General features: G+C 37.0%; 1 protein-coding gene across 1 annotated transcript; it reads left to right on the top strand.

Moving 5' to 3' along the window:
- Nucleotides 1–792: 792 nt before the first annotated feature.
- On the top strand, nt 793–13,466 carry LOC117272693 (E3 ubiquitin-protein ligase TRIM21-like). The gene is made up of 10 exons (XM_033651716.2): nt 793–841; nt 5,719–5,949; nt 6,057–6,420; nt 6,566–6,661; nt 6,947–7,180; nt 7,315–7,462; nt 7,701–7,727; nt 8,553–8,617; nt 8,705–8,827; nt 9,570–13,466. The coding sequence occupies exons 2-10, from the start codon at nt 5,723–5,725 to the stop codon at nt 9,954–9,956; spliced, it is 1,671 nt and encodes a 556-aa protein (XP_033507607.1). The 5' UTR covers nt 793–841; nt 5,719–5,722; the 3' UTR covers nt 9,957–13,466.
- Nucleotides 13,467–15,968: the final 2,502 nt, after the last annotated feature.

Genomic DNA, 15,968 nt, shown 5'->3' with positions numbered 1-15,968 from the left:
GTGAAAGACTGTTGTTTTGGTGATGTGGTTGACATTAGGCAGGGAGGAGAGGGTGGGGTCAAAGACAACTCCGAGGTTGCGGACTTGGGTGAGAGCCATTAATATTGAGTGGAAAGTCCTGGATGGGGCGGATAAGGGAGTCTGGGCCATTGATGAAGATTTCTGACATATTGCAATTGAGTTTCAGAGAATGTCTTTGCATCCATGTTTTAATGTCCGTTAACCAGGTGGTGAGGATGGAAAGAGTGGCACCAGTGATGGTTAAGTGGAACAAAGTCTGATTCAATTGAGCTTCAAAGTCAAACAACGTTCCTCTGCGCACACTGCGATGACACACAGCTGGTTGAATATCAGCAAAGTTTCCCTGCTTCCCTTCACTGGTTCCTGTACAGCAGGGTCGGTCTTTTTTCACTGTTATAATCACTAAAAAGCACATGTGGATGCTGATGGAAACATTCAGGGAAAGACATGAAGTCATAAAGCTCTCTCTACACAACAGGCAAACATTTACATCATACTCTCCACATTTTAACTCATTCTGCAAATGCTGTTGGTCACAGAGCCCACCTTGTCACTAAAAGACTCCCAGTACCATACAGTTAATCACATAATCATTCACTTTGTACACAGGAGCAGCAGAGACAGTGAGTGATAACTGGAAAGTTATCTGGATTCTGGTAAAGGCTGAGAAGGAAAGGAAGAACCAGAATTTCCTGTTCTGACAAACGTTGATGTGGGAGGAACATAAAACTCCTGTGCCCTCATCTATTTTAGGAATTCTGATTAGTACAACTGCTGGGAACACATCTGTTAAGGAGTATCCGTCAGTAGCCCCAACCAGGTAAGACATTATTTTTATTAAGCTGTGTAGAGAGTAAGAACATGCATGATAAGATATTAGAAGTCTGTGCCTCAAGTTCAGTTGACTTCTGCCAGGACTGTAAACTGTCAGCTACGTTTTTTAAAAGGAAAATGCTGAGAGGTACAGCAGTCAAAGTGGATGTATTGGAAATTGCATGTAAAATGTACCAAAGATAGCCTAGCATGTGAACTTTATATGAGTCACCAAACTTTAAATAAAAAAAAAATTACTTTTAACCAGTGAAGGGGACAAATAAATCCATACAGATCCAGAAATGCATCTTACATTACTATGTTTTTATGTGAGGTCCTTTTTAACACTTAAACAATTCTTAAAAGTATACTTGTGCTTTTAGTGTACTTTGTGTATTACTGTTAAAACGACAGAGGGCATTAACACGAGAGCAACATGCAGCATTCCTGTGTCAGTTTCAAACCTGAGCCAGCTGCATTGTGGGGACTTCTGACACTCCTAATCAACTATGCTCTTTCACAGATAGTGTTTCAAAATGCTACGGAAATCTTTTCTGAACCTGGTATTTGATTTCATCTGTGCTGCAGCAACATTCCTTCAGATCTCGTTTTCAGCTTGACATTTCCTCTTGCCCCGAGAGTCTGCAGGATAAAGCACTTCATTTGACAAAAACAGTTTGCAACGGTACCAAATATAAGAAAAAGGATTGTACGAGACATTCAGAATATTGGCTCTTGGGGTTTCAATATTATTAAACTTCGATGAAAAGCTAAAACAAACTGATATAGGATATATATGATGCTGGGAGATAGCATGGGATTCATTTAACCACCTTAAAGTTACTTGGTAAAACAAAGAAGACTGTATATTAAAGGTTGAGTACTTCTGATGTCGCTTCATTTATTTTGTAGCTGATGTGCCAATTTTATTTTCTTTATTTAAATATTTTAACAACAGCGACGTAAAACTGTATCGTCAGCTGCATGTACTGTATAATGTCATATGACACTGAATTAACAAGTCTCGTCACTACCTGTGTCTTTAACCTCAGCTTTACTATTACCTGAAATAACTTTGCAGTCAGGCATGAAACACACAGATCACAGGAATGAAACCACGACAACAGACACAATCTATAGTCGTCAAAAACATAACAGTAATATTAAATATAAAATGATACACAAATTAGGAACATAGAATATAATGTAATACAAATTGAAGATATAGGTCTGTGCTTGCATCTTCTGTCTGTGTAAGTTTTTGGATAATAATAAGATTAAACTCTTTGTTGGGTGGGTGATCAGAACAGTTGAAAATCAGCTGGATGCTGTGGCCACTCAATCCATAGGGTGTTTAAAACTGATTTATATGAGCAGAATATTCATCTGCTTTTAACTTGCTCTGGTTTTTTTCTGTGTGCTGTTATATTTCGAGCCCTGCAGGTCACATAGAGTGAATATTTTTATTTTTCAATCAATGTTTATATCAAAAATTCAAATTAATACTGAGTTAAACATTAGTTTTAGATATGTTATTACCATGGTTGAGTTGTACAAAAACTTGTATACAAAAAAGAACAACAAAAAACCTTCTGTGATCATGGCCAGGAGTGGTGTGAAACAGTAAAAATATAGAACTTTTGAAAAAAGTATAAAGCTTAGACTCAAAAGGAGAAATCAAGACAGATCACTTTTAGAGCAGAGGCAGTCATAAAGTCTGGGCCTGTTGTTGTTCTCATCCAAGGCTGTAATCAGTTGGCCATTAAGTGGAAGAGTCAGACATCTAAACGGTGGCCAGCTATTTTTATAATGAGCACTAACGTTGGTTGTTGTTACTCGGTAAATCTGACCTACTATAGATTGATGGTAATAAATGAACAACAAAACATATGGCTGTTGGGAAAAATGTAAAAAAGGGAGTCTTTTGACATTTGGAGAAAAGCGTAATTCATGAATTTATAGAGACTTGACATTGGACATCAATATACATATTACTCAACAATTGTCACTGCATATCTGACAAAAATATCAAAGAGGGTAAGAAATTTATCATTTAATTGAATAGTTTTTACAGTACATCTATAGATTTTATAGCTGATATAGAAAAAAGTATATAATTTTGTTTTAGATAGCTACTGACTAAAAGAAAAAAAGAAAACTTTGATGCAGAGGAGGTCATATGTAGCAAAAGCAAAATATTTCTTTTTCATCATTTATTTTGAACACAGGTATATTTCCAAGGTGGCAAGCTGAATCACTTGCAAGGCCTCACTCTCTACAGGCCCCTCCACCCCAGAGGCCCAGGTGCACTGTCTATATTTACGCCCCTGCTGTCCAGTATCTTTGATTTAGGGACTTTCTGTTTTGTCGCTTAAAGGGATACTTTGCTGATTTTCAACTAATCTTGTATCATGACAATGTGGGTAGTATGTGTAAATGTACTACAGTTAACTTCCCTCCATATTACTACCCCCCTAGATCCACCTGCTCATCTCTTGGTATGGCTCTAGGGATGATGCTCGAGCTACAGATTGAACTTCCGCATTTTCATTTGCCCGTAACCACGGATGCAAACAGTATAGAAGTGGATCGAGAGACTCTCTCTCTTAAACTCAGACCAAACTTAGATCAATCTGTAAAACCAGGCAGTGCTGATCACATATACCGAGATTCTGTGACTGTTCTGCCTATTTTTTCCACCAATAAAGTCTTAAGAAACATATTTTAGTGCACTGTTTGGCTGTATGAGAATTGGTGAAAAACAAATGAGCGCCATAGTGTTTCCTGTGTTGTAAAAAGAGAGGCTGAAAATGGTAAAACTAAGCAGAACTAATCAAATATGAATCACGATTCTGTTAATGTGTCACCTATTTCTTGCCTCAAAAATTTTCAGAAACAAATTTTAGCTTGTCATTTAACTGTAATTTAAGAGCATTTGTTACCAACTGGCTGCGATCTGGGTTCCTGTGGAAAAACAGCCAAGCCTGCATTACATCAACCAACAGTGGGAGCATTTACTGGTCCAGTGTGGTGCAGTGAATTTTGGTAGTTGTAGGTTTTCAACCTCTTGAGTAAAAACAAATGCCGCAACCCTTTTCCTCTGTTTTCTCTGGTCATACAGAACCAACATCAAAAGTATTTGGATCTCTCTACTGCACAGACAGCCCAGTTTTATGAAAAGACCATCTTGTCAGCAATGAGATACTTCTTTAATAAATTGTGGGAAAACCAAAGTCTGGTTTCCTGTATGAAAACTATGTAAGTGCATATAATGATATTGTATACAGTAAATGGGGAGGATAATAATTTAATGTCAATAATAGCAGGCACATTAGGGAAGCAACATTTAGGTAGAAATATGTGGATATGTTGACGCAAGTGCAGGGTTTTGGGGTATAATACACATTTTAATTGTAGTAATTTTAAACAGCACAAAGCGTGAAAGTGTCTGGAGAACTGTAGTTTGGATTTAAGCCTAATGATGTAGTGGTAGTTTAAAACCATGGAGTAAAATCATATAAGTAGAAATGTAATTTTTTCTATCACTACTTAGATTGATAATTTCTTGAATAGCCACACATATTACTGTTATCCTGGATAGCGGATGTTTTATTTATTTACTTATTGACACATAAAGCAAGATATCATCTGCATATAATGACTATAGAGCAGATTTATGTATACTATGAACTTATCTCCCAAGTTTATTCTCCGAATTCAAGTACTTTTCTGTATCGTGTTACAGTAGCCTTTTGTCATTTATAATTAGCTAATGTTTAGGAGTTAACTCAAAGTGACAGTGGAAACACTGGGATAAATCCTGGCTATAAACTTATTCGTTGCAACCAAATAGGTGCTTTCTCTTTTGATATATAAAGAAAAATGTCATCTGCATATAATTACATTTTATTTCTGTGTTTGTTGTTGTTGTTGTTACATTTCTTTAGAGACGTTTGTTTATACAGTGAACTTTTCTTCCAAGATTAGTCCCTGAAGTACCTCAATTACATATGCCCACTCTACCTGGTCAAATACTTTTTATTATTGACTTATAGTATGATGAAGTCCTCTGTTGTTGTCCTTTTATACAAAATTACATAATGTGTAAGAGTTAACCTAAAGTGGCACTTTTATTTTATTTTTTATTTTATTTTTTATTTTTAATTTGTTTAAACAAAATACATATATATATATATATATATATATATATATATATATATATATATATATATATATATATATATATATATATACATATATATATGTATATGTGTGTGTGTGTGTGTGTGTGTGGTTTTTTTTGTTTTTGTTGTTATATTTCTATAGAGAAGTTTTATGTGATGAAATCCTAAGTCTTTTTTTTCTGTCTTTATGTAATGTTTAAAAAAAAGTTTGGAAGTACAGTAATTCGTTTGGACCAAACTGTTCTTTTGACAAGATAAGTAACATGTTGTCTGCATACAATGATGCTTTATTTTTGTTTTATTTGTACTATGAGCTTATCTCCAAAGTTTAGTCACTGAAGTACCTTAAATAAAAACCCCTACTCTCCCAGTCCAATTACTTTTTCTGCAGAGAGTTACATTATGTCATTTTCCTTTTCTGCACATAATGATGAAAAGTTTTCTAAATAATCAAACTAAAAATTTAGTGTGGCATGAAGCCCGGCAATAGGTAGATGTTTTACAGTTTTTAAATGAAAACCACTACCCTCTACAATTAAGCAAATGTAGGTTTATATTTATTTAACAGCTATGTGTAAGAATCGGACAAAAACAAGGTGTTAAGCAAATTATTTTTTGACATTGTAACATGCACAGGAAATCCACACAATTGTTGCATATGTATTCACAAGTAAAAAAAGTGTTAATGTTCATTCATCAGAAACATGGCCTTCGCATTGTCCGAGGATCAGTTTCGGTGCAGCATCTGTCTGGACATCTTCAATAACCCTGTCTCTATCCCATGTGGGCACAACTTCTGCCGGGGATGCATCAAACGCTTCTGGGATACCAGACATATGTGTGCGTGTCCACTGTGCAAAGAGAACTTCGAAACCCGTCCAGAACTCAGGATCAACATAGACCTAAAAGACATCACTGAGAAATTTAAAGGGTATGTAAACATTTTTAAACAATGTCTTGCCAAATTAAATGAACCTTTTTAAGCACAATTATTTCCATGTTTGACTCAAATTAACTCGATCTGTATTAAATCAAAAGGTCTTTGGAGGGCAAGCCACCTTACAAGCCAGCCCCACCAAAGAGGATTTTCCCAAAACAAATTTCTTTTGAAGTTTTCTGTGATGTCTGCCATGAGACCGTTATGGCGGCCAAGTCGTGCCTCGTCTGCCAGGTGTCTTACTGTGAAGTTCACCTGACGCCTCATCTAAGGGATCCGATTTTGACGAAGCACAGACTGACAGATCCGGCCACCTTTGTCACTAGTCACCTCTGCAGAAGTCACAACAAGCTCCTGGATATGTTTTGCAAAAGGGAACAGATACCTGTCTGTATGCAATGCAGAGAGAGCATCCACAGACACCATCAGATCGTCCCGCTTGAGAAGGAGAGCAGGAGAATCAAGGTGAGGAAAACTCCCCCAAAGATTTCACAACTCTACTGAGTGTGTGCCTGTTTGCCTGCAAATCATTAGAAGGTATTTTCTCATTCTGACAGCTGCATTACAGTGTTCCTGATGATGCATATGTGTTTATCTTCAACATTTACAGACTCAGTTGAAGATGGTCGAAGCTGAGTATCAGCAGATGGTCAAAGACAGACTCAAAAAGCTTGCAGAGATCAAGACCTTGGGGGAGCTGAGCAAAGTAAGTTTTTCAAACTTTTTCTTGAGCACCATAATCTGATCAAAATATCAATTTGTCCAATACTTGTTTAGGACCAAATATATATGCACTAATACAGAAACCCCTACTTACCTAGATAACTGAATTCAAGAATTGTGATTAAATTTGTGAAAGGGCTGAAAACATACATGGACTGTTGTAACATTTTGAAAGATGGAGCAAGTGAATGGTTTGTATTAGTTTTGAATTTTATTATATTCTTGTGTTTTTACATATTAATTATTACCACTTCATGCACATTTGCAGACAAATAATGAACAAGAGATACAAACAAGCATTGAAGTCGCCACCACGGTGATAAGCATCATTGAGAAAAACCAGGCTTCGCTCATTGAGGAGATCGAGCACAAACGGTCGGCGGCTGAGAGGGAGGAGGAAGAGCTTGTCAATGAGCTCGGGCGGGAAATCAATGAATTGCAGGGGAGACAAAGTGAGCTGCAACACCTGGAGCAAACCGATGACCCTCTTCATCTCCTGCAGGTTAGGAGACGTCGACAATTCGTGCTTTTATCCATGCTTGATTATTTATTGCAAGGATAGATTGTACCACCCACACAATCCCTGATATGTTTTTGTACTCACATGATCTGTATGTCACCGTCTTTCTGTTTTAGAGTTTCCCCTCTCTGACTGCTCCACTGTTCACCAAAGACTGGTCCCGGGTCAGTGTCCAGTCGGACGGCTGCATAGGGACAGTGAGGAGAGCATTCTCCAAGCTGGTGGACGTGTGCCAGCAACTTGAAAAGAAACTGTCTGCAGACGGTCAGTAACTTCAGTTGTAATATTGTTGGTGTATCACTTGTTTGGGATTGGATCCCTTAAAAAATGGTCAGTTATATTTAGGTATATTAAGCACATCATATTTTGCTATCTGTACATCACAAAATCATCTGTCAAATCACAATATGTCAAAAGTACATGTATATAATTTGGAAATGAGAATGTGTTTTAAAGCAAAATTTAAAACTAACTACTTTTTTCTTCTTCTTTTTTATTTAAGAAATTAGGAAGGCAACTCGGTATGCAGGTGAGTTTCTAAATATATTTATGTAATTCTCATCTTGTTATCTTGTGGTGGTCTTAGAGAAAGTACAACATAATCCAGAGTTTCTACATATAGAAACATCCATGTAATTATATCAGTGACAAAACCAAGTACAGATTCAGGGGGGACACATCTCCCTCCCCAAGTAACCCTATGAAACCTGAGCAAATTGGCTTGAGTACTTTTAAAAACATGGAAAATGAATGAAAGAAGAAATGACCCAAATAATTTGCAAAAAATTAGTAAAATGACAAAAATCAAAATGAGAAAAATTTGTGGAGTAAGAAAGAAATTTAAAAAACGACAACAAAGGAAATTACCTAGAAAGAGTGTTTAAAAAATTAATGAAAATAATGAGTAATTAAAAATACTTCTTTTATATTATATTGTAATGTAATATTATAGTAAAAGGAATATTTTCTAAATATTTTAAAAATATTTTTAAATAACTGTTATTAGAATGTTATGTATTATTATTATTATTATTATTGTTATTATTATTCATAGTAGTAGTATATATAGCTGATGTGAAGTCCTGTAGACTGTACGCTCACCAAACAGCAGCTTTTGTTGACTATTTTCGTCTGAGAAGAAGAGTCGAAGCATGCAAAGAGCAGACCATAATATTGAGGAAAATAGAGAAATAAACAATGGATAAATATTGGACTTTTGATCCAAAGTCAAATTAGCTTTCAGACCAAATAAATTGATTATAGTGTTTTTGTTTGAACTCAGTGCAATAAGGCATTTTGGGGTAAAATATTGATTTTATCTCTCTCATCCTTCTTTCTTTTTTTCCTTCTCCAGTGGATGTGTCTCTGGATCCAGTGACTGCCTCGGGTTGGCTGTGTCTGTCCCCAGATGGGAAACAGGTAATGTGTAATGGGATGATCTATTGTAGATAGTCCTTTGTGGTCCAACACTTCACAGTAACTGATGTTGCTGTTGTTGACCCACAGGTGAGCCTCAGCCTCCAGCAGAAGAAACCCTCCCCCCCTGATGACCCCCGCAGGTTCGACTCCTGCGTCTCCGTCTTGGGGAAACAAAGCTTCACGTCTGGGAAAAGTTACTGGGTGGTTCAGGTAGGAGCTCGGACCTTCAGTTACACTATTGACTCTTAATTAGCATATATATCCCTACAAACTTATGCTGTACTTACATTATATTAAAGGGACACTTCACCACAAAATCAAAAACACACATTTTTCCTCTTACCTGTAGAGCTATTTATAGGTCTAGATTGTTTTGGTGGGAGTTGCTGAGTGTTGGCGATATCGGCCAAAGAGATGTCTGCCTTCTCTCTCAAATGGAACTAGTGGGCCTTTTTTCACTGTCACTTTTGGCCACGCCAAGTCAAGTAAATGGACCCTCTCCAGAATAGGCCCAAAAGATAGGCTTCCCGCCCTCATGTGGGTAGTGGTGACGTCTCACCAACTGCAGCCACCCCCCGATGACCTCACTTCTCCCCCTGAAACAAGACTCTCCTCACCTCTGTCTGCAAAAGAACAGAGAGAAAGGCATTTTTAAAAGTCTCTGTGTTCAGCTTTCAGTACGTCTGTAGCTTCTAATAATATAACTGAATCTACATCAAAGTCTACTTATATAACTCTTGAACACCCCCTTGTGGCTGTAAGCATGCTAAGACATTTCTCTGTGCAGTATGTTCCAGGTAAATTACAAGCTCATCAGAGACAGCAGTAAATTGTGATCCAACTCCAGAATATAGGCTCCTGTGACTTTTTGCTTCCAGGTCAAGGTCAAGTTGTAGTTACGCAAATCAAGCATAGTCACATCATTTATTTGTCTCTGTTTTGCATGTTTCAGGTTGGAGATAAAACAGACTGGGATCTCGGCGTGGCCAAGGAGTCCATCAACAGGAAGGGGTCCATCACAGTGTGTCCTGACAACGGTTACTGGGCGATCTGCCGACGAAAAGGCGGCAGCCTCAGCGCCTGCGCCGGCCCCTCCGTCACACTCCACCTCCAGGAACCCCCCCAGAAAGTCGGCGTCTTCCTGGACTACAATGAAGGAATGGTGTCCTTCTACGACGCAGAAGCAAAGACTCACATTTACACTTACAGCGGGTGCAACTTCACTGAGCCACTATATCCGTATTTGAACCCCTGTCTCCATGACAACGGGAAGAACACCGCCCCGCTGATTATCTGTCCTGTTGAGGTTGGGCTCGCTGACGAGATTGACAGATTTTGAAAGGGAAACTCAGGGCTTGTTTGGACGGCAAAGTCAACGCACATTTCCTTATCTGTCATATACAGGTTATTACATCACCGCTGTCCAAAGGTCAGATAGGTACCCTCTTACCCTGATGCCCCTCTAACCAACAGTTAATATTTGGAGTTCTACAACAATCCTGTTTTAACATGTTATGTTTCTGTATATACATGTGGTTGTCATTTTCCTTAAAAAGACAAATATACAGCTTTAATTTGAAGGAGTACATTAATCAGTCAAATGTAGTCATATATATATATATATATATATATATATATATATATATCAGAGAACAAACAAACGTGGTGTATCATACCTAACTTTGGAGCATTATCTAGCCTCCTTCTTAACGTTTCTATGCCAACATGGTCAATACTAACGGATGCCTGTTGTCTAGTTTCACAAGATACCATTACTTTAGCACTAGCTTGAAAAATTAGCACAACACAACATGTTGAAGACAGTACTGAAAGCCTCCAGTTACTTTCGCCGTGGGGGCCAACAATTGTATCAGGACCCCACTCGCACCACTGTATGTATAGGAGTTTTTATTGGTCTGTGGTGTCCTCTAGTGATGGCCAAATGAGGCCTCATGAACCACTGTCCTTATTTTCTGAAGCCACTAGATGGCGCTGTGTGTTCAACAAAGGTTTGGAAGCACACTTCATTGCCAGTCCTTCAGCCTTTATCTTTAAAGCAAGAGTGCCATCTGGTGGGCTCAGAAAATAAAGAAAGTGGTTCATGAGGCTTCATTTGGCTATCACTAGTGTCCTCCCCGTGGAAATTTCTGTTGTTTTGTATTTCTGTATTCTTCTTTGCAACTTGCAGCTTTTTGGTTTGTGTCTGTGAAGATTCCCAAGTGATGTGTTCAGTGTCAGCAGAGAGCTGAAGAGAAACTAAGGAGTACTTTAACAAAACCAGGGAGCATACTTTTAATTGATTTTTATTCTTTACTTGTTATTTATGAACATTTTTTTTTACATAAGAAGGTCAGTAAGCAAAAAGCAAAAAAAAAAAAACAAAACACATATGAGGTTATGGGATGATCAGTAAATCAATCAAAATTTACCTAATTTAAAATAATACTGCACACTATATGTAAAATACCTGACTGTATATATTCTAATGCTGTGGGACTAAAATAGGAGGTTAATATAAAGAGTTTATAACTGTGGAGCTGTTTATTTGATGCTGTGTTTTTTTTTTGTTATTGACCCATTTGTAAAATAATTCTCACTTTAACTTTAATCCTTTCTATGAAATATAAATGTTTTTCACACTGCTGTGCTTGACAAATTAAACTGTGCAGTGTGGGCGTAGATCATTTTGACGATGTCACTGTAACTTGTTGATTGCCAGACATTATTGACACATGCTGCTAATTATCAAACGTCTTGATGCAAAACAGCTGTGAAGGATTGTTAGTCATTGTGATCGAGTTTCTTCAGAGCCTGTATCTGTGAGGTGTTTACTGTACATTTTGTCAGCCCCTACATATGAACATGAGATTATAAGGCTTCTGCAAGCAGCTAAGAAAGGTAAAGCTTATGGATATGATGGGGTGCCAGTTGATGTACTGAAAAATGGTAACACACTGAATATTCTATATAGGCTTTTTAATTATTGTTTTTCAAATGGTGTGGTTGAATGAGTTCTGGAAGTATGGTATTATTAACCCCATCCCCAAAGCTGGGGGAAAAGATAGCAGAATACCTCTTAATTACCGGGGAATCACTTTGACATCTTCTGTATATAAACTGTTTTGTTCTGTGCTGTATAATTGTATTGCGGAGTGGGCAGAGACTAATGATATCATAGCAGATGAGCAAAACGGGTTTAGAAAGAAACGGAGCTGCCTTGATCATATTGCTACCTTAACTACAATCATAGATACAAGTAAAATGTTGAAGAAAGCTACTTTTTGTTCTTTTATTGATTTTTCTAAAGCTTTTGATCATATAGATCAAAACATGTTCTGGAATAAGCTGTCTGCACTAGGCCTACATGGCAATATTTTGAATTGTCTTACTGCTTTGTATGAGAATGTCAAATGCTGTGTTCAGGTTAATGGATGTCTCACAGATTGGTTCCCAGTTGATATTGGAGTTAAACAAGGGTGCATTTTATCTCCTATTCTGTTTGCCATGTATATAAACGATCTGTCTGTAGCAATTAAGGCCTTAGGCAAAGGTGTTTCTATTGATGATGAAAAAATATCCATACTGTTATACGCAGATGACATTGTTTTGATTTCTGAAACTGAGGAGGGGCTTCAGGAGATGCTCAATGTCATCCATAGCTGGTGTCAGGACTGGAAATTGAACGTAAATCCTGATAAAACCAAAGTGGTGCATTTTAGAAATCCATCAATGCCCCTGTCTGAGTTTAGTTTCTCCTGTGGCTCGTTTTCTTGCTGCTGTCTGGGGTTACAAAAGTTATTCTTGTGTTAATGCTGTGTTTAACCGGGCATGTAGATTTTATTTAGGTGTGGGTAAATACACCCCAAATGCTGCTATACAGGGTGATATGGGTTGGAAAACCACCAGTGGTTCTGTATCTTTAAAAACTGGCAGAGACTCTGTGGTATGCCTGACAGCCGATTATGTAAGCGTGTTTTTCAGTGGGTGGCTCATTTGTCAAATATAAAAAACTATGCGCATACGATAACAACATTTCTTAGTTCTATGAACTTATCTCACCTTGCTCGTACAGATATGGTTTACTCAAGTAACGACCTTAAATGTTTTGATACGGCAGTGTCAAAGGCAGACGAGGAATCATGGCTACAGTTAATAAATACACCAGAAGGGAACAAACTACACACTTACTGCCTATTTAAGGATACATTTCAGACAGAGTCCTATGTACAAAATATATTATCAAGACAGCTTAGAAGTGCTTTCACTAAATTCAGATGTTGCGTTGCTCCTTTAGCAATAGAAACTGGTAGATATACGAACACCCCAGTGGATAGACGCTACTGTACTTTATGTATTAATGGTTCCATTGAATCAGAGGCCCATGTTCTTTTACACTGTGACATTTATGTGGACATTCGCGCTGAACTATTTAGTACACTTTCTAAGTATATTGTTAATTTTAATGATCTTGATGATACAAATAAATTGTGTGTAATTTTAGCTGGTAAACATTGCATCAATGAATGTGCCAAAGCCTGCCACCTCATCCTTAACAGAAGATTGTCTTTCATGAGTTCCAATTTATAAAACTGTTCTGTGTTTTGTTTTTCATGGTACCATAGTGTACGTTTTTATAATCTTTTTTATGATGTTTTAGTTGGTGTCTCACAACTCTTTTTTGAGTGGTCCCCAACACTTTTTATTTTGTCAAGGGGGAGGGGGGTAAATTGTATTGAATATTGTATTTTTATTAACATATTCCCTCTGTGCCCTCAAGTACTTTTAATGTGTGCTGTGGAGTGACACCGAAATAAAGTTTATCTATCTATCTATCTATCTATCTATCTATCTATCTATCTATCTATCTATGAAAAAACTGAAAATGAAATGTTTTCTTGTATATTTGTACAAAATGTGGCTCTGTTTTTGGGATTTAAGGGCTTTTTTTAAAACCAAAATATAACTTTTTTTTTCTTCTTTTTATATTGATACATGTGTTTAATTGATTTATTTTTGCTTACATTAATGAAGACAAATTACAACGAGATCATGTTTTTCTCTGAGGGTGTAAGCTTTACTGTACATAAGACCAAATATTTACACTTAATAAATAATAAACTTCATAAAACAAAATCACATGAAATCAAGATGTGTTTTATTTTATTTGTCACATACACAGTCATATACAGTATAATATGTAGTGAAATTTGTTTGTGCCAGACATCAATTAATAAAAAGTAGGAAAAAAAAATAGCGTAGAATAAAATTAACTAAATAAAATAGTTTACAAAAATACATCAGTGAGAAAGTAAAACAATAAAATAGTATGACCATTTTAGTTAAAGAAAAACTGAAACACTATAACCGGTTCATAAATGAAATAAAATAAAATGAAATTTAAAAAAAAAATAAATAAATAAAAATTAAATTAAATTAAATCTAAAAAATAATAAAATTTAATTAATAAAGCTTTCTAAATTTGTCACACTTTAATTCAGTCTTAATGCCTTGATTTGCGAGCTTAAATATTTATTAAATTACACTAATGGCACAGTTTGTATTTGTAATGTCACAGGAGGCACTTTGACTTGTCACAGTCATCAAAGTGGAGCTCAGCAAATCAAGAAATTAACGATGGCTGAATTCCATTTAGCTACAGAGAGCTCCTAACTGAGCCTAAAAACTTTTAGTGAGGAGTCTTAGCTTAGGAGTGATTTAAAGTTCTTAGAGCAAGTTCTTAGAGGTGTGGTTGACCCTGTTGCTAGGTGTGATGCATTCTTTTAACAGATGTGATTGGTTGTCACACACACACCCTTTTGTGAGCCTGCAAGGTGTGGACACCTAGTGGAAATGAACTGACTGTGAAAGTGATGTCATTGTTAGTGTGATCACTCTGCTGATGGAAGGTTGAGACAGACCCAAGTCATCACTGCTGCACTTTGAGTTTCTCATATGTTGGAGTTGTGATCATTTTAATTCTGGCGTTGTAGAGTTAGGTGGGAACTGTGTGCATATCCCTAGTGACACACCACAAATATTATCCCTGCACAATCTAACCTGTAGCATTTCATTTACTCACTGTCTGTCATTGTTCTCCAACCTCTTTGTGTTTGCACTATAAATAATCATTATTAATTACTATTAAGAAACTCTTAAGCCTCTTAAAAGTCCTCCTCCCTGCTCCTGACAGTTTTTCACATTAGGAGCTCTTTTAAAGGTCCAAGGTGCTCAGTAAATAACTTTCATCTTAACAAGGACCTAGTCTTTACTTTAAGGCGAAATTCAAGGGAAAACGTCAGAATTTTCTTAAAGAATTTTCTTTTATTTTGGCACCAGGAGCAACTCTTGGCACAAGGAAGCTTTGTGAATATGGCCCCTGAACCGTACCAAGGTATTTAAAAATTTCGACAGTTTCAGCCTGTTGATCATCGAGTGAAACTGGCTCTCCCTTCAGATCTTGTTTCCAGCAAATAATCAATTCTTTAGTTTTGGCCACATTAATTTCTAACTTGCCGATGCAACACCATGTTTGAAGGTCTTTAGTATGGGCCAGGTAGGCAGCTTCACCCCATGGGTCTGTTTGCTGTGGAAGACCAACTAAAGCCATGTCATCTGCATATTTAAACAACCTACAATATTTCTCGTAGTTGATCATAAATTCATCAGTAAACAGAGAATAGCACAGGGGAGAGAACACAGAAGACTGTCTAGAAGACTGACTAGAAAAAGGTCTATTGTCTTTTTTAAAAAAAAACCAGCAGGAGTCGCTAAAGCCACATGTTTACGTTTCAACCACCAACACCATTACAACTGGGCTGGACAGCCACAAAAAGATTTTGAACATCCATGCACAAAAAGAAAGGTGCTCAAGGACAAAAAGTGAATAAAAACAGCAGCAAACATTTCAGTCCTTGACTATCATCAGTGCTACTGACATGAGTGCTTCAAAGAGCAGATATAGACACAGACAGATTCCTACCAGGTGTGATCAATCAGTCAGCTGGTGCCACTAATTAGATAAGATCAACTCTAAGGAGCAGAGCATAATGACCGATCCTATGAGTATTGTGCTATTCACAACATCCTCAAACACCAATGTATGGTAGCAGAACATATACAAGCGTACAAAAACCACAACTATACACACACAAAACACAGCAGTAGCTGGATGTTTGGCGCTCTGGAAGTGTCTATCTACAGGGGGTTTTGGTTCTATAAATAGAGCCTCTATGTTCATTGATTCTGGATCTGAGTTACCAGCTGGTTTTGCCTACATATTGCAGACAACAGGGACACGAATGAAGGTAAATAGCATTAGTGAAACACCAAGTAATACGTTTCTTAATCTTGT

The sequence above is a fragment of the Epinephelus lanceolatus genome, chromosome 22 (assembly GCF_041903045.1).
Source record: "Epinephelus lanceolatus isolate andai-2023 chromosome 22, ASM4190304v1, whole genome shotgun sequence".
NCBI classification, from domain to species: domain Eukaryota; kingdom Metazoa; phylum Chordata; class Actinopteri; order Perciformes; family Serranidae; genus Epinephelus; species Epinephelus lanceolatus.
This window is presented reverse-complemented; position numbering and strand designations above follow the sequence as displayed.

Bases quoted from the DNA above. Each gene is read 5' to 3' on its own strand.
- LOC117272693 (XM_033651716.2), top strand. From the start codon at position 5,723: ATGGCCTTCGCATTGTCCGAGGATCAGTTTCGGTGCAGCATCTGTCTG. The intron at 6,421-6,565 runs GTGAGGAAAACT...CAACATTTACAG, and splicing joins AGGAGAGCAGGAGAATCAAG to ACTCAGTTGAAGATGGTCGA. The intron at 8,828-9,569 runs GTAGGAGCTCGG...TGCATGTTTCAG, and splicing joins AAAGTTACTGGGTGGTTCAG to GTTGGAGATAAAACAGACTG.